This window comes from Chionomys nivalis, chromosome 8 (genome assembly GCF_950005125.1).
Source record: "Chionomys nivalis chromosome 8, mChiNiv1.1, whole genome shotgun sequence".
In the NCBI taxonomy this organism is placed as follows: domain Eukaryota; kingdom Metazoa; phylum Chordata; class Mammalia; order Rodentia; family Cricetidae; genus Chionomys; species Chionomys nivalis.
In genome coordinates this window covers 66,198,859-66,217,265 of record NC_080093.1, presented here as the reverse complement: position 1 = coordinate 66,217,265, position 18,407 = coordinate 66,198,859, and the positions used below count along the sequence as shown (strand labels likewise).

Sequence of the window (18,407 nt, the reverse complement as noted above, 5' to 3'; positions counted from 1 at the left end):
ATGTGGGATCTTTCAAATTCGTGCTTGTAGAAACCGGAGGGAATGTGGGATCCACTCGGAGTGGAACCCATGGCTGAGAACCATTGCCAGAGTGCTTTGATTCATGTTCTTAGTTACTTATGTCTAGACTGGATGCTAACATGTCTCATCTATGGGTATCTCTGCCATGTATCAATGCACTGGCCACTCGGATGCCTCTGGTCCTCCATACCCTAGCCAGGGCACAGCTTGGGGCTCTGAATCTATGGTGCCTTGGGGAAGCTGACCTGGACCCAGGCTTCTGGCAGCCTTCAGGAGAGCATGGAGGCTCCCAATTCTGTCCTACCCAAGCAGCCGCTTTAGTATTTTCAAGTCATTTAGCAACTATAAAACAACTATATATTTATATGCATGAATAAATATATGCCTTATGTTGGGACTGGACTGTTTTTGATGGCAAATGCCATAAATGCTGTAAAAAACCATTTATGGTATTTTTTTATGATCCAATGCCATTGTTGGAGTGTTGTATTTGAGAGTACACAAGGAAGGAACTTGGGTATCAGATTTCTCTATCTACTTAATTAACAGGGAAAACAGAGGAGGGTGGTGGGATTTTAATTGAGGGACCCTGCCTCCTCCACACCTAAGCTCTAGCTTTGCCTGGTTCTAAAACCATAGTGGGGAGAGCTGGACGCCAGTTTGCAGGTCGAGGGCTTTCACTTTTGATTTTGACCCCAAGAACATGCTGACTAATGGACCAAATAGTACTATTTATGCTCAAACTCATCACTTTCTCCTGGGGTCAGTTTGCCCCACCTCCATCACCTTATGTGAAGGGGAGAAAGAGGAGACAAGAGGATGGAGTCGTTACCCACAGCTGGGGAGACTCCTCCTCAGTCAGAACCCTACTCAGGCTTCCAGAGCAGAAGAACCCACTGGGCTCCGTGTTCCTGTGAGCACAAAGGGCTCCTGCATCCCCACAGGATCCAGAACTTTCTGTTTCCATGTAGGCTCGGCTGGCTATTCATTAAGAGCCGTGTCTCCTTGCCCATGAGAAAATTGAATCTGTTAATTAGTCATGAGCCTGCAGCCCTTCCCCCAGCCTTAGCTGGCTCAGAAATGATTCCCCTCACCACAACGTCGCTGCATGATAGTAAGAACGGTTAGTTAAATTTAGCTGCATTTTTCTGGGTCAGCTCTCCAAAGTGGCTTCTTGTTAAAGGTCTCTAGTTTGATGGGTCTTCCCCTCGGGGGCAAAAATAATATCGGCTAAAAAGTCAGAACGAGCTTTTGGGTAGGCGGGAGGGCTGGGTGGTTGCCGGGTGCTTGGGAATGATCTGTGACCCCGTGTTTACATTTTCCGTTTTATTTACAGTGACACTTTTAGGGTGAAGAAGTCACCAAAGAGGTCCCCTCTGTCTGATCCGCCTTCTCAGGTACAGCACTCCTTTGATCCCTTGAGTATTACACTGCTAACCAGGAAATTTATGCTGCTTTGTCTGTACACACACACACACATACACACACACACACATACGCATATACACATTCCTGCACAGATGCACATGCGCCATGCATACATGCAAACCAAAAAACAGGGAGAAAAGAGTTTTCCTTTTTTTCCTTTTTATGGCATGGAGTGTTTTGATCTACATCACTTTGGTAGAGATCAAGGTGTGTGCTGAGAGGAATTAATTGAAAATGAGGGCTAGATTTTATAGCGGGAATTCTTTTGTTTTTCCTGACCGTTTAACCTGCTGAGAACTTGCATCAAGTTGAGATCAATGGACACAGAGTGAGAAAAAGGACGATGACTCACTATGTATCAGGAACACCAAATTATGCCATCAGAATTAGAGTAGAAGATGGGGGACGTTTACTCTTAAGAAGCTTGGGCTTAGAGAGCTGGTTCAGCAATTAAAGGTATTTGCTGCTCTTGCTGAGGATCCAAGTTCAGTTCCCAGCACTCACATGGTGGTTCACAACTGTCTGTATGAGGGTTCTAACACCCTCTTCTGGCCTCTGTGGGTATTGCACACACATGATGCACATATAGACACACAGGCAAAACTTTTATATACACAAAATGAATCTTTAAGAAAAAGAAGCGGGGGCTTGAATTCATTATGAGTCTATTTCCCTCTTAGTGGTGTTTCTAACAAGCTCATGCCATGCCTTATAAACCTCCTCCTAGACCAAGGAAAATAATCCTCAGGTAGGCTTGCTACCATTCTGGGTTATAAGATAAGTTGATCTTCATGTTCAAACCAGCTTCAGTTGCTGACCAGGTGGAAGTGAAAGAACATACTAGGACCTTAGCCCAGGAATAGGAGACTTGAGGGCCAGCTGTAACTCTCTCCTGGGTTCTCACTGTATAGTGGCAGTAAAACCCCCTTCTTTTCATAAGAACTGGTGGGAGAACTGTTAGATAGTGCTGATGGCACAACTGTAAAACTGACTGGGGTGTCTCAGATAATCAAGACAGAGACTTATTTATTGTTTTTGTTTGTTTTTTAAAAGATTTATGTAGACAGAAGTTTTTGTCCTGCCCAGTCCCGCAGCTTTTCAGTCCCAACAAAACACATAGAGGCTTAGAAAAATAATAAACTGCTTGGCTTGTTAGCTCGGGTTTATTATTAACTAGCTCTTACATTTTAAATTAACCCATAATTCTTATTTATGTTTAGCCATGTGGCTTGGTACCTTACTCCATGAGGCACTCTCATCTTGCTTCCTCTGCATCTGGCTGGTAACTGCAGACTGAGCCTTTCCTCTTCCCAGAATTCTCCTAGTCTGGTTGACACCCCTATATTTCCTGCCTGGCTACTGCCCAATCAGCATTTTATTAAACCAATATTAGTGATAAATCTTTGCAGGGTATAAGAGCATTATCCTACAACAGATTTATTATTCATAAAGTGTTCTACCTGCATATATGCCTGCATGCCAAAAGAGGACACCAGATCTCATTATAGATGGTTATGAGCCACCAGGTGGGTATTGGGAATTAAATTTAGGACCTCTGGAAGAGCAATCAGGGCTCTTAACCTCTGAGCCATCTCTCCAGCCTGTATTGTTTTGTTTTGAGACAGGGTCTCACACTAGTTCAGGTTAGCCTGGTACTTAGGACATAGCCCAGGCTAGTCTCAGTCTCTTGAGTGTTTGGATCTCAGGGGTGAACCACCATACTGAGGCTTTTTGTTGTTGATTTTCAGTGCTGGGTATTGAGCCCAGGACTGTGCACATACAAGTTAAGCAAGCAACATACCATCAGGCCACATCCCCTTACAAGAATGTAAGAGAAAGGGTCTTACATCCTTGCCCAGTCTGGCCTCATACTCCCAGCAATCCTCCTGCCTAATTAGGGTTACAGACAGGAGTTACCATGTCTAGCTTTCTTTTTAATTAATTTTGGTAAAGCCATGGTCATTCTCTAAAATCAATCATCAATAAAGGAGATCAATAGAGGAATGTTTCTTCTGGGGACACTGTGGATCAGAGTCCCAGGAAAACAAGTAGAGGGGTTTCCCAGATTTGAGGGGCATGGATTCTGAGACTGGGTCAAAGAAGAGGCTGTCTCCTCTCCTCACAGGACTCCACTCCAGCTGCCACGCCGGAAACACCCCCAGCAATCTCTGCGGTGGTCCATGCCACAGACGAGGAGAAACTGGCCGTCACCAGCCAGAAGTGGACGTGTATGACAGTGGACTTGGATGCTGACAAACAGGACTTCCCACAGCCCTCGGATCTGTCTAACTTTGTAAATGAGACCAAATTCAATTCGCCCTCAGAGGGTAAGCAACTCGGTGGCCAGCCCGACCCACACCTTGCCTTGGAGAATACTGTCGCTAGGGGGCAGAGAGCCAGGAAAGATACTTGCCAGCCAGGTAACCATCACCCGTGTGACAACCTGTACACCTCCTGCTGTATGCAAAGCTAAGGCTTGAGAGCTGCTGCCCCTTGACCACATGATGCCTGCTGAGAACCAGACTAGTCCCCTCTAACCCAGATCCTGAAACCTCACTTGCTTGTTCTTGGCTGGATGACTTCTGATACCTTCTGTAGTGTTGAAAGACACAGCTCCAAAGGAACCTCAGTCGCATAGAACTTTGGCTATAGGTCAACCCGCCTATGGGTCTTTTGGTGCCATCATTGTTCGTATCCCCCACAGATTGGTCAGACAATATGGTCACACAGTTTAACCAAGCCTGGAGCCAGAGGTTTTCCCCAGATTTGCTAATGAGGACTTGATTGATTTGGGAAGATCCCAAGCACTTGTATCTCAGTGTCTTCCTTTGTGCTGTGTATTCAGTTTCTGCTTCCTCTCTGGTTGTTTGACTTGAATAATTCATGTATCTTAGGGCTGGGGTGTACTCATTTGGTCGTGTGCATGCATGAAACCTTGGGTTAATTCCCCACACCTATAATCCCAGCAGTCTGGAAGATAGAAACAGGAGAACCAGAAGCTTGCTCTCCCTTTCCCACCTTTGCCTGTCTCAACCTTTGTCTGGATATCCACTCCTTTCCCTGCTTGCCTTTAATGCTTGATTTGGGGGATCTTAGCACCATGATGAAGATGTGTGTGCATTTCTTGTTCATTCCTGGGCTGTTTGTTTACTGAAGGCAACAGTTCTGATTCCTTTTCATGTCCCCACACTAACTACTATGAACATCATAGGTGCTAAAGATGGGTTTGAGATAAAAGAAACGCAAGGCCAGGGTACATAAACAGCTGAGCATAGGCTCAGTCAGCTTGAACTTTGCAGCAGCCATCACCCGCATGAAGTATAGGGACCAGGAAGCCTAATGTCCCAGAAGCAGCGAGGACATTTGGACACAGGCATCTCACTTCCCACTTGATATCATCTCCAGTTCCCTGCTGGCCCACCTCTCTTGAGCTAGATTAAAAAACAAATCTGAACACCAGAAAAAGCCTTTAGAAACAAGCTTGGGCTTGTACTGAGAATTAGACACATTTGATCTGGGAGTATGTGTGTTGACATGTGCTAACACAGTCACTAAAATTTCTGACAACTGTTTCTGCAAAAATCCAGCAAATAGGGAGGGCTTAGTGAGCTGACTCGGGGAGTAAAGGTGCTTGCTGTGCCAGTGTGAGACCCTGAGGTCGAATCCCAAGAACCCCTGTCAAAAGCCTGGCGTGCTGTACACGGCTCTGTGATCGTAACACTCCTGCAGGGAGCTATGGGCAGGGACAGGAGACTCTCCAGAGGCTCCGTGGCCAGCTAGCCTGCGGTATTTATCTGAAGAAACAAGACAAAACAAGAAAGCCCACCTCAGACAAGTGGAGAGCAAAGAATGGCAAGGTTGCTCTTTGACAGCTGTGCATGCACTGTGGTGTGCACACACCCACATACATGTAGACTATACACACATATGTACACACACATCACGAGAGAGAGAATTCTGAAAATAGGCATATGATAGTTTTAACTTCGAGACAAAACTGTGAAATCTGTCTCCTTAGGAAATGACAGTAAAGATTTGATTATTGGAGAATCCACCCACCCACATGAAGACACTATGGCTTTAGGGGGCATTGGCTTTGCTGTTACCACTTCTGTAATGCTTTGGATGGAGAAGCCTCTCTTTGGGTCTTCCCTCTTGTTCTCTTAGTAAGGACAAGTTCAGCACAGCAGACATCTGCCGGCGCGGATGGGGTCCTCAGAGTGAGTCAGCTCAGGGCTGCAGCTGCAGGCAAGACTTTATCCCTCAGAAGTCACCACAGGAAAAGGAAATGTTGGGTTGGATGTCATAATTACTATTTGAACACACATACACAGCCATGGTAATTCTATAGGAGGGGAGAGGAAAGTGGGGGCTATCATTTTGCACGCAGGGCTTCATTTCCTCTGGGCTCTGTGGCAGATCCTGTAGTTCCCCACTTTAAGACAGGAAACAGAGGCGATCTATGCGGGCACCTGCTTGGCTTCATCGTTACATGCTGTTTGATGAAAGGAGACCAGGCTCCCTGTCCTCATGTGCATGGGTGCTCACATGAGCTTCTCTGCATCATGTGTTTATGGGTGCCCTTGGAGTCCAGAAGACATTTGATCCGAAGAGCTGGAGTTTCCGGAGGTTGGAGTTTCAGGTGCTGGGAACTGAATCCCGTCCTCTGGGAGAGCAGTGCCTATTCTTACCCACTGAGCCATCTCTGCAGCCTTGAACAATTGTTTTTTAGACCCACAAATCTGCATAGTCACTTGGCCTCGCTACACACAACTGCATCTGCCCCCTCTGCCCACATCCAGCAGAGGGCAAGCTGTCTGCCTGGGTGGGCACCAAGGCTGTCTCATGACAGAGACTGAGAAGGGGGCAGGAGAAGGTGAGTGTAGTCTCCTCATCCTCCTCCAGGGCTCTGTCCATCTCCCCTTAAACATCGCTTGAGTTTAAAGAGAAATGTTAGGTTGAGCAGCAGTAAGTCTGGCCGTCATTCTTCGGAGTGTATGATTAACTGCAGGACTTCTTGTCACACTTTGTCATGTCACCCAGGACAGTGGCACTTTGAGTTTCGTTTTGTTGAATCAGCAGGCACAGAGCAGTTCAGTAAGCTGGACTTAGACTTCATTCTAAGAAATGAAGATGCTTCGTCCCCCACCCAGGGCTCTTCCCTAGTAAAAGCTCTAGTAATTAGATTCTGGCAAACGGTCCATTCCTCTTTGCTCTGTGATGCCACGGGGTGAGGTCATTCTCCGAAGTGGTCCTTGGATACAAGAGGCTCCTTTAAACATAACTATGGACCTCTTCAGTGTGAAGTAGCCCTATCCTTCAGTGACTCAGCTCCCCCTGAAGTTGTGAAGACAAGTGCCACTTGGTGCTCATGGTGGAACTGTTCCTAGCCTGCCACCTGCATGTGGCCTGGTGTGAGAGGGTGCTACTTGACTTTATCTGCATGCCTGCTCTCTGGGGGTCAGAATTTAAAGCAGAGGAGAAGTATTTCCCCCTCCCTCCCTCCCTCTCTCCCTCCCTCCCTCCCTCCCTCCCTCCCTCCCTGTACTAGGAATGGTTCCTAGGGCGCTGTACATTCCAGGCAAGCACTCCCACTAAAACGACATCCCCAACCCTCTTAATTTTTCCCATTTTTAGACAAACGTCTCCTCATGAAGTTGCCCAGGCTACCTTTGAACCCATCTCTATAGCCCACGTACTCTCCTTAGTAACTGTGATCACGGGCCCTCAAGAGAGATCCCTAAAACATCAAAAACATCAGATCTCAGCCCCGAAACTACCAGTAGAACTGAGGGAAATGGCCAGCTGATGAAGCAACCCTGGAGAAGTTGCCTGTCCTGGGGGTACTGAATTCACAGAGAGGGACAGGTGCAATACAGTTCCAAGATGTCGCTCTGCTATGTTATCCTATGTACAGCCCTTGAGAGTTAAGAAAAAAGCATTTCCCCAAACTCTATCCCCTCCAGTCTGAACACAATAGAAGTGCATGGGTCCCCCATTGCAGACCTGTGTGTTGTGGACACATGGCTTCATTTCCTTGGCACTCATTCATATTCCTAAGGGCAATGGCTCCCACCAGGAGGATGATCACAGACTGACTGATGATAGCTGAACTGTGCCTCGCTGGAGGCTGGGTCCCCCGAAACTCAGCACACCCCCTGCCGGGCTAGGTCCTTCAGTCTCCCCGGTACTCATCTCGCCTTTTTGTTTTCAGAGCTGGACTACAGAAACTCCTATGAAATCGAATACATGGAAAAGCTTGGCTCCTCCTTACCCGTGAGTTCCTCCTCTACCCTGGCCTAGCAGCTTCTGTGGGGTTTCCAGCAAGGCTGCACAGGGTCCTTCAAACTTGTCCCATTACATAGAAACGTCAGTCCCCGTTCCTAGACTCATCGCCCCAGGTCATGGGACTCTAGTCTGACCACCTTACCAGTAACTCTTGCTCCCTTTGAGCCACACATTGATTGTATAGTCAATGCCCAGATCCACCTGCGCTCTCCTCTTGGTCTTGATCATGGATGGGCTCTAGGTTCTGAGGCCACCGCAGCCCCCATAGACTCTGCTCATGACCCTCCTGACCAGCCAAGAAGAAAGACACTTTGTCATTTCTGGCCAAGCCCATTGCCCTGTCTCTTTCTTTGGGGGTCTGTCTTAGTTGCTTTTCTGCTGCTTTGATGGAACACCATGAGTAATTTGGGCTTATGGTTCCAGAGGAGTAAGAGTCCACACTAGCAGAGCCGAGGCACGTCTTGAACAACAAGCAAGATATGGTATAGGATTTTAAACTCTCAGAGCCCGCCTCCAGTAACATGGCTTCCTCCAGTGAGGCCACGCCTCCTAAATCTTTCAAACACCATCATCTGGGGGCCAAGTATTCAAATGCCCAAGACTGTGGGGGACATCTCATTCAGACCACCACAGGGCCTCAGTGGTGGCGCTCATCACTGGGGTCAGCATGCTGTCTTCTCCCACTCCTTTGTGAGGACTGAGAGCATGGCTGGCTAACTCTGCATCCTCAGCACTGCCAGGAGAGGGCACAAGCAGCACCAGCGGGCTATTCCCACCTTAGATCTCCACGGGTCCCTCTCTCTCACCCTGCTGGCCCTTCCTGGTCACCTCCAGCTTTCTCCTCTCTTCTGGGAGCGAGAGAAAACTGAAGGCTTGCTTGTTTCTTGTCAGTGAATGCTCTCTTCACTTGGATGGCATTCTCAGGCCACTGTGCCCAGCTAATGGACGTGTGACTTTGCTTCTTGCAGCAGGAAGACGACACTCCGAAGAAGCAGGCCTTGTACCTTATGTTTGACACCTCGCAGGAGAGTCCCGTCAAGTCTCCTCCGGTCCGGATGTCGGATTCCCCAACTCCATGTTCGGGGTATGACTTCTATGATGAGAGAGTTATGGCTTAGGCCAGAGGCCCCCAAGTCCTTGTCTACCTTCCCCACTGTTATTCTGACTTCATTCCATTGCATGTCTGCAGGTAGCCCCTAACCCAGTCTGCCCACAAGGGCACACATGCATTGCCGCTATTTCTGAGGGCCCTTTGAATGAAGATGAAGCGGCTGACTGGCAGTACCCTCTAGTAGACAGACAGACAGATACACACACACACACACAGTGTTCATACTCAACTCTTCTTTGTCATCTATCCAATAGGAACAGTGTGCTACAACACTGAAAACTTAAGTCCCAGCTCTGTATCTGGTGGGAGTTACTTGGGTGTCCTATGCCTCAGTTTCCCTGTGTAAAGTGAGAAGAATAAAGTGACCTCTAGGGATTTGGGGAGATTAAAGAGGACTGTCTGTCCCGAGGTTAAGTGGCAGACATAGAGAACCTAGCTTCCAGGAACTAATATATGGAGAGCCTGTGTCAGAGTGCCTAGCATATGTACCGTGCACGGCAGACATTTCTTATTAACGCGGATATTAATGTTTGCCTGTGCCAGTGTCCACATTCTGAATGGTGCAGCCTTTGACTGGGAAAGTATACGGCATTGCTCTATTATTTAGGTTGTCCCATCCATCCCTGGATGCTTTCTCTGTGCTGACCAGGACTGGAAGCTCAGGCTTTGGTCTCTCAGACTTACTGTGGGCCTCGCAGACCCAACTCTGTCCAGATGGCAGGTGTTAGGACAGTGATGCCATCTTTCCAGGAGTGGCCCTGTGTGGCAGGCACTGTGTGGAATGCTTTGTATTCATGTAGCATCTGACTTTATCTTCTCAAAGGTGCCTGTCTCCATTTTCTAAAGAAGGAAAGCGGGAGTGATACCCAGCCTCCTTCCAACAGAACACAAGTGGCTGGTCCCTAAACTCCAGAGCTCAGTCCCCTTGCCAAAGGCATCTGTATTGTGTCCTTCCCTTGTCGGTTGGCCCTTAAACATGGCTGGACTGTAGCCTGCCTCTAGGTGGATGGCTACTGAGGTCCAGGCCTTTGTCTTTCCTTGGACACAGACTTGGAAGGGACGATTTTGTGGGATGTTGAGAGCTTCCTAAGAGACTTCTGTGAGTCTCCAAGGAGATGATTCTAATGATTGACTTCTTTTCCTCAGGTCAAGTTTTGAGGAGACTGAAGCCCTTGTGAACGCTGCAACAAAACTCCAGCATCCTGTCACACGAGGCCTGGTCTCCAACCAGGAGCCTCTCTTGCAGGTGCCAGAGAAAGCCTCCCAGAAGGAGCTGGAAGCCATGGCCTTGGGCACCCCCACAGAGGCCATTGAGATTGTAAGTGTTGCCTGAGGGGCTCTGAGGCTCCGCCCTCTGATGAGGTCATTCCGTACTTGGTTGTGGGCCCCACTCTGATTCTGGACCACAGCCTATGAGACCCTGCATTCACAGCTAGGGAAAGGCCTTCATCTTCCCCATGGTGGCCGTGCAGTTCTCAGTCAACTGCTTTATTTTGCTCAGATGTGTTTTCCATTTTTCCTCCTTGGAACTTGCCTGATAGACAAGCTGGAGCTGTGCTCAGCCTCTCTATCCTGTATAAAAAAACAAGGAAGGGTAGAGGAAGGATTGTCCGACCTTCTTTGGGGATCAGCTGCGTGTATCCTGGGTCTCAGTGATAGGCGATTTCTCTTGCTCATGGTCCAGGGCTTCAACGTCTCCTCACCCAAACCCTCCTGAAGCCTTGCGGGACCCGGGCCCTGAGATGAGGCCTCATTGTCCCCAGTCCCTGTATGTTATGTGTACTCTCCCTAGAGTGTGTAATATCCACATGAGAGACTTCCACGTGTCTTAAACCAAGTTGGCTCGATTGTATATTTTTTCTTTCGCCTTCCTCCTAGCAATCTTCATGCAAGTTTGAAACTGTTTGATTTGGTGTGTTGTTCTATATTAGGCAACTTGATCTGTCTCATGCTACAGACATTCCCAGAGCACCTCCTATGCCTACGGCAGTTGGACGCTGGGTTGAATACTGGAAACACAATTAGTGAACAGCTGAAGGGTCTAGATGTGAATCGATCTCGCATATATATCCTGTGTCAGACTTGGCCGTAGTTCATCCCCTGCAAAGTTGCCCTCCGGTTTGGAAGTCTTTCTAATCTACGAGGAGTTACCTTTTTGTTTGAAACCATCTTTTCACTACTAAAAATGGCCCTTCCTCAAACTTTACATCCCTTGATATTTATCCTTGGTGCTGTTTCTTTGATGAACCTATGTTGGCATTTGAAAACCTGTCAACTAGCTTGCCCCCCACTCGTGGAGATTTTCAGATAAAATAGTAGTGGTTATGTGGCTTCCACTGCTCTGGCTCGGAGACAAGGTGACTTTGACCAGGGGAGGGCTCCTGAGGCGCAGCTTTTGGGAGGAGGAGCGGGGCCTGCCAGTCTCAGTCCAAATGGCAATCTGAGTATTGGCCACTAATTGATGTTCTCTTTAGCCTTAATGCAGCAATGCGCAGTGTGTGGGTGTGTGGTCCTTGCTTGAAATCAATATCTTTCTACTCTCCTCTATTTTCCATTTCCCTCTCTGCCGGCCTTCAGACAGCTCCGGAGGGTGCCTTTGCGTCTGCAGATGCCCTCCTCAGCAGGCTGGCCCATCCTGCCTCTCTCTGTGGTGCACTTGACTATCTGGAGCCTGACTTAGCAGAAAAGAACCCCCCAGTATTTGCTCAGAAACTTCAGGTTTGTAGCCCCTCTGTGACCTTTTGGGAGTTTGTCTAAACCTCAGTAGAAAATGAACCCCCGAGCCAAATTCTGAGCCGAGGGAGAACTTAATGAGGCGGTACTGGGAATGTCCTGTTGAAGTATTTCATCTCAGACACTAGTATATGTGTGTGTTAGAGCCGGGATGCCAGAATTATACAAATTGTGTGATTATGTACTGAGCAGACTGTTTCTATTTCTATTGTGAAATTGGCCCCAATAGTCATTTTTCTGATGTATTGATAGCCCCACAGGCTGTGTTTATGATTTATTCACTAAATCAAAGGTATCAGGTCAGGCCAAGCTGTTTAAATACATAAGACAATCCCAGATTCCCATTGAGACAACATCTGGAACCCCGTCTTATTTCTAGAATACAAAACAATTATCTCTATCGCGGAAATTTAACAGCTTAATTTGCGATCCCCTTGGCCTAGGAAGTGAGGCCAACCTAGAGAGACTGTTAGCAAGCCTCTTGAGAGATGCCTGGCTGTTGACAACAAGCGCTGGTCAACGTTTAAAAAAACAAAAGGAAAGAAATCAAAAACTGCCGTAGAGTAAAAACTGCCATCCTGTTTGGACAATTGGTTTACATCCGACTGCATGATTCTTCTTGACACACCTTCAAAGGGGTGGGGTTTTGTTGTTGGTGGTTTTTTTCCCAAAAAGGAAATGAAACCCCTGTTTCATGATCTGCTGAGGTGCTGGTTGTGAGAGAAAGCTGAGCGTATGTTTTCCCACGATCGCTGTCATATGCATTTATGTGGCACATTCATTCCTGGATGTGGAAAACCTTCTGTCTGTCTTGATGCCTCTCCCTATGGTCTGCTCACCCCCTACCCCTCGGGCAGGAGGAGTTAGAGTTTGCCATCATGCGAATAGAAGCCCTGAAGCTGGCCAGGCAGATCGCCCTGGCTTCCCGCAGCCGCCAGGACGCCAAGGTACCCGTTTGCCGCTGCAGTGCACTGCCTCCTGGGAATGCTGTGTGTGCCGCGGGGTCCCAGGGCTGCTTTGCTAACCACTGGCCAGGCGGGTATTGTGGGTGTCCCATGGAGTGTGATTTCTCTGAAGCTAAAAGTGTGACTCTTGCGCAAACACTCTGAGCACATGTGTGGGGCTGAGGGAGTGCAGCCGGGCAGAGGAGAGTGGGAGAAGCCCCCACAGAGCACAGGGAATAAAGGCTTTGAGCGAGTTATATGGCAGGCTAGTTATATGTAAAACTGGTTACTTCACCAGGACCGGAAGAGAATCCCCCTCGGCATTCGATCGGCATTCGATGCCCTTAGTCTCTCTGTGGGATAATTTGTAACTTTCCTGTCTTCTGGAAGTTTCTATCTAACTTTACTAAGAGGCGCTAAGTAGGAAGTGAGAACAAGACTTGCTCCAGACATTGGATGGTGATCTAGACGAGGACAGAGACGCAGTTGTCATCTCAGGCTGCGGGGCACACCCTCTCTGTCACAGCGCCTCCTCTCTGTCACTCTTGCAAATACAGAATGTCAGCACGCAGAGAAGCGGCCTATCTCAGGAAGATCCTTTTTTTTTTTTTTTTTTTTTTCGAGACAGGGTTTCTCTGTAGCTTTGGAGCCTGTCCTGGAACTAGCTCTTGTAGACCAGGCTGGTCTCGAACTCATAGAGATCCGCCTGCCTCTGCCTCCCGAGTGCTGGGATTAAAGGCGTGCACCACCACCGCCTGGCAGGAAGATACCTTTTTAGGTTTCTTCACAGAAGGGGTAGCAGGCCGTTTGGTTCGCAGACCTGAGTGTGCCAGCCCTTGATTTTTGCGTGGAATGTGACGTTGATAAGACATTCAGGGTCTTCCCTCTGCTTCTGGGCCTAGGGTAATGATTCCTAGCAGTGTGGTGATGATGTGCAGGTGGCATCTCACCCTCAAGCTGCCAGTGAGCTGTGACCTCAGTCCCACTCTCTGCCCACCCTGAGTTTGACCAGCCCAGTGAATTTGATGTTGGACCAGGGCAGAACCCCGCTTTGTTCTGTAGTTTGAGCCTTGAATGAGTTAGAGAACCTTGCTGAGCCTCAGTTTTCCAGTCTCTGAGATTAGGCTGATTTGCCTGTGGTGGGGAAGACCATGTTTGTGGACGGTAGCCTTGCGCCTGCACATCCAACATGCCGGTGTGCCGTTAGCAAAAGGGGCTGCTACGAGCTAGCACTTGGCTTCCGTTTGCCATTCAGATATTCCACAGTGCTTCTCCTGGGAGAGCAGAGCTAAGTCTGATTTAGAATCGGGGCCGCAAGTCCAGAGTTCGCCAGCCTGTGGGGGCCAGAACTGGGGTCACCAATGGACCAGCCTGTTCATCTCTATCTTGTAGAGCAGATCATTTGAGGCTCTCCCAGCTGCGGAATAGGAACAGAAATCCCAAGCGCCCACACATAGATCTCCCTAGCTAGAGCCCAAATTAGGCCCCTCCTGGAAACTGGAGGTGGTCGTAGTGTGGATGTCCAGACTGGGAATAGTGGAACACAGGGCAGGGACAAGAAACAAAACTCAGAGGCGTCTTTGTTCTTGTTGCCAAAGTATAAACTTGAGCTGAACTGCCACATAAGGGAGATTTTCAGAAAGCAAGCGCCGAGGACCCAGCTCCCCACCAGCCCACAACCCAGCCCTGCCAGATTTATTTCTTGATCTTTGCAGAATAACTTTAGGATAGAGTGAATTGCCTAAAGTTTGGCTGCTGTGGGGGCTGGAGAGATGGCTCAGAGGTTGGGAGCATTAGCTGTTCTTCCAGAGGACCTGGGGTTCAATTTCCAGCATCCATATGGCAGCTCACAACTGTTTGTAACTCCAGGATCTGACACCCTCACACAGACACACATGCATGCAAAACACCAATGCACATAAAATAAATTTTTAAAAAAGTTTGACCATTGTATACACGGTGTATTCCTGCCCCGGAAATTATTAAAGTAGAATTGGACATATTCTGATAAGTAGTTCAGGCCAAGTACAAAACCTTCTAGAAGGAGAGTACCTTGCCTCCTACGAAGATGCCAGAGCTGGCTTTCAGAAACTAAGAGCTGACATCCTGTCTCTGGCAGCCTCAGAACGTGTGTTCTGGTTTTGCTTTCGATGGCACCGCCACACAGACTGCAGGCTGAGAGGAGGAAAGCCCTCTCCACCCTGCTGTCCTTCAGAAGTGAGAGCTGGGGAAACTCTGTCGAGGAAGAGCTGGCGCCACCTTGGGGGCGGGGACATTTCCTATAATAATATAGATCACTTTTGAAAAACACCTGGAGATCACAGAACATGGAAAATAGATGCTCTGACTGGAACCAGCCAGCCTCTGGGGGATCCATTGACCTCATTCTGGGGATTCCCCCTGTGACCTTCTCTTCTGTGTCTGTGCTTGGTGGCCCCTCTGCCCTGGAGTCTCAGACATGGGTGATGAAGTCCCATTTTCCTGACACACCTGTCTAAACCATTAATCACTCTGAGTTCGAGGCCAGCCTGGTCTACAGAGCAAGTTCCAGGACGCCAGGCCTACACAGAGAAACCCTGTCTCGAAAAACAAAACAAACAAAAGCCCCCCCCAAAAAAATCATGGATCACAAAAAAATGGAATCATTTGGGAGGAAGAGCATAATTTCAAGGGGATGAAAATTGAGAGCATCTTTGAGGTGGATGGTGCCAGTTCAGCTTCCATAGAACTGCAGCGAGCAGTTTGTCCTCCTGCTCAGAATCAGTGAGAAACGGGGTAACGTCCCTAGGAGCTGGGGATGGTGTCGGGCTGTGGCTTGCTTTCTTTTTACTTTTTATTATTTTAAAAATATTCTTTGAGAATGTCACACATGCATACAATGTATTTTGATCATGTTTGCCCTTCCAGCGCCTCCTGGATTGCCCCCCTCCCCTTCTCAAAGTCATGTTCACACACCCCGTCCAGCTTTGTAATTGAAAAAAACTATTTTCACACAGTAACTCCCCCTCCCACTCCCTTTGGGCTGTGGTTTTCTTATTCTGTTTCTCTCACTTACGTCCATTAGTCTTCCAAGAGATGAGACTGAGTAAGCCCTCTCAATACGTAATGCAGCAGCCCTGAGTTCTCTGGCCTTCCAAGGTATGGGTCGCCGGGCATACTGGCAAATTTTGCACGCATCATCAACTGGTTATAAGCTCTAGACCAGTTGACCTGGATAAGGGAGCCAAGATGGAGATGGAAGACGGAAAGATGTGTTCAGGCAACTTAGGAACATGATCATCCAAACGACAAGCTTTAGATTGGGAACAGTCCCCACACGGTGGGCGAGCCTGTGTAGGATTCCCTCAAGAGACCTGGCTTAGGTGAGCAGGTACCTAGGGTTGACGGGAGCTGGAGCAAGAGTGGGGCATGTATTGTTGTCAAGCCACTCAGCATCCAGTCAAGGGCAGTGAATTGTTAAGGATCCCAGCATCATTCATGGGCATCTCATCTCACAGAAGTTACTCTTTCCTCCACCATTCGGTGCTTAGTCCAAAGTTGGGACACGTCCCTGGAAGCCACAAAACAGTCCGAAGACTGACAGAGGACTAGTCGGTGGACTTCAGTTTGCTCCCCAGCTTCAAAATCTGTGATTGGAGCCTATACTTTAGCCTGGGGGGCTGAGTCGTGACGTCATGGGCAGGCACAGCTATGCGGTATCTAGTGATGATACCTTCCATGGAGTGGGACTGACTGAAGTGTGGGGCCAAGTCTCCAAGTGTCTCATCTGGGCTTGCAACGGCCTGTGCTTGGAAACCGCCTGCTGTCCGATTTGGATGTGTAGCATCCGGCCGAGGTCCTTCTCCTGCCTGGATGGTGCCGCATGGCCCAGATACCTCCTCGAGACCTCAAGCCTTAGCTTGGCTTTCCTGGTGCCTGACTTCACCTGTGTGGCCCTGAAGTCCCAGACCCGAGCTTGCCTCCTGCTGCTGTGGGAACAGTGCCATGATGACAATGTCCTGCCCCCAAACCCTAAGGCGAGGACCATAGGCCTGAGCGCATGGCCCAGGAATCTGAAAGGGAGATAGTGACCTGAGGAATTTCAGTTTCCAGGACTCAAGGCAGCATAGAAGGTTGAAGGTGGCAGCGAAGATCTGTGCCTTTGGAACTGGTGGCGTTTGGGCCTGCGTGAAGCAGCAGGTCTAAGTGCGAGAGAAACGGCACTGGGTATAAAAATAACTGATCCTAAAATATTAGTGAGAGACCAACCTTTACTTTCACTTGGAAACATTCATGGCTTGAAAGGAAGACCTGAAGTGTGGGTCCTGAAATTGATCATCCCACAGATAACTGGAGGAGGCGGGGAGTCGAGGTGGTCCCGAAACTGTTCGCTCCCTGCTTGAAGATGCCAAGAGGTTGTGGATGAAGGGTAGCGCCTGGGGTCTGACTCCTGCACCCGTTTAGAAATCTTGTTTATTTGTTCACCCCGTCCTTGTTTTACAAAGGACATCAGGCATGTTGACCATCTCTGATGTATTCCTTTGTCATATTTAGCACCTTCCCTGTGTGATATGAAATTCATTTTCATTATTTACTACTTTTTCTTTCGTACTGCTATGAGCTGCTTTACTTTGAGGTAGAATTGAATCATTTGGAAAAACCTTTGGGCCCAGCCTCTCACATCCTGCATCTGTCTTCAGAAGTTCCGGACTGAGTTTAACAGCTCCAACATCCTATTCACTTTGAAATTTTATTTTTTTCTCAGGTTTTAAAACATGTACTTTATGGGGTTTTCACCTGCCTGATTGTATGTGCACCATGTGTGTACCTAGTGCCCATAGAGGCCAGAAGAGGGTGTCAAATCCTCTGGGATTGGAATTACAAAGTGAACCAACATGCGGGTGCTGGGAATTGAACCTGAATCCTCTGGAAGAGCAGCTACTGCTCTTGACCACTGAGCCATCTCTTAGCCTCCTCCTAGCTCCATTTTTTTAAAGAGCACATTTAAAAGTGAAGAGAATAGAGTTTGTTTTTCTTTTTAAGTTCTCTATATAATCTTGTGTTTGTGAGCTTTTCTAACTGCAGCTACTGAGTGGTGATTTCTGGCTGTGCTTTTCCGGTTACTGCTGGGACGTTTCCTTCAGTGAAGCAGTATCTTTCCAAGAACAGAGCTAAACCCTTCACGTGGAGCCTCTGCCCTGCTGCCAGGGGCTGGTAGCTTGTGCTCTAGGTAGATGTCCTACAAACAGACTTCTCTGGGACCAGAAACTGACAAAGACATTCGTGGCATCCCATCTGACATGTGAACAGAATCTCTGTTCTGGTTGACCAGGTCTGTGTGCTCCTAGCTCTGACAGCTGATCATGTGAGTCACTTGACCGTGAGTCCGGGCATTTCAGGGCAGGCATGAGCAGTGAGAATCAGGTGGTCCATGAGTGCCATTTGAGGATAAGCCCAAAGTCTTGAGGGTAGGCCGGGTCAGTGAGTCACTTGAGGGGTAACTCAAGATCTCCAAGGCAGTCAGGGATGATGAGCAGGTCCAGCAGGTGTTTTTCCAGGACAACTAAACTGTTGTGTGCTCCTTGCATGTGAACACTAATGGTTCTAAATTGTCACCTCCAGTCCTATCCATTGCTCTTCTACCTGCATTTTCTATCTCCCTTTTTAGGCCCTTACCCCTGGTACTCTAGTGAGGAGCGGTATGGCTAGCAGCAATTCCTGTGTTTATAAGCGTTCTGCCGCTGGGCCTTCAGTTCCACCCCTTCCCATGTCCACTGAAGCTCTCATCTTCTCTGTGCATTTCTCAGCCCTCACCCTCTTGTCTCCTCGCCCCTGTCTGTAAAACTGAGGTGTTATGTTTAGTGCTCAGTTCTTCCTCCCGGTTCTCCAAGGATGGAGCAGTC

At 48.4% G+C, this 18,407-nt stretch overlaps 1 protein-coding gene across 5 annotated transcripts in view; it reads left to right on the top strand.

Moving 5' to 3' along the window:
* The window catches only part of Tacc2 (transforming acidic coiled-coil containing protein 2), a 112,553-nt gene that overhangs the window by 79,040 nt on the left and 15,106 nt on the right, over positions 1-18,407 (top strand). The window contains exons 5-11 of one of the 5 annotated variants that reach the window (XM_057779553.1): positions 1,358-1,418; positions 3,575-3,869; positions 7,664-7,725; positions 8,706-8,821; positions 9,995-10,166; positions 11,426-11,566; positions 12,439-12,528. In XM_057779553.1, coding sequence (XP_057635536.1) covers positions 1,358-1,418; positions 3,575-3,869; positions 7,664-7,725; positions 8,706-8,821; positions 9,995-10,166; positions 11,426-11,566; positions 12,439-12,528 — 937 coding nt within the window. The remainder of the gene's footprint in view (positions 1-1,357; positions 1,419-3,574; positions 3,870-7,663; positions 7,726-8,705; positions 8,822-9,994; positions 10,167-11,425; positions 11,567-12,438; positions 12,529-18,407) is intronic. The other 4 variants (XM_057779555.1, XM_057779556.1, XM_057779554.1 and 1 more) reach the window with 4 other exon arrangements.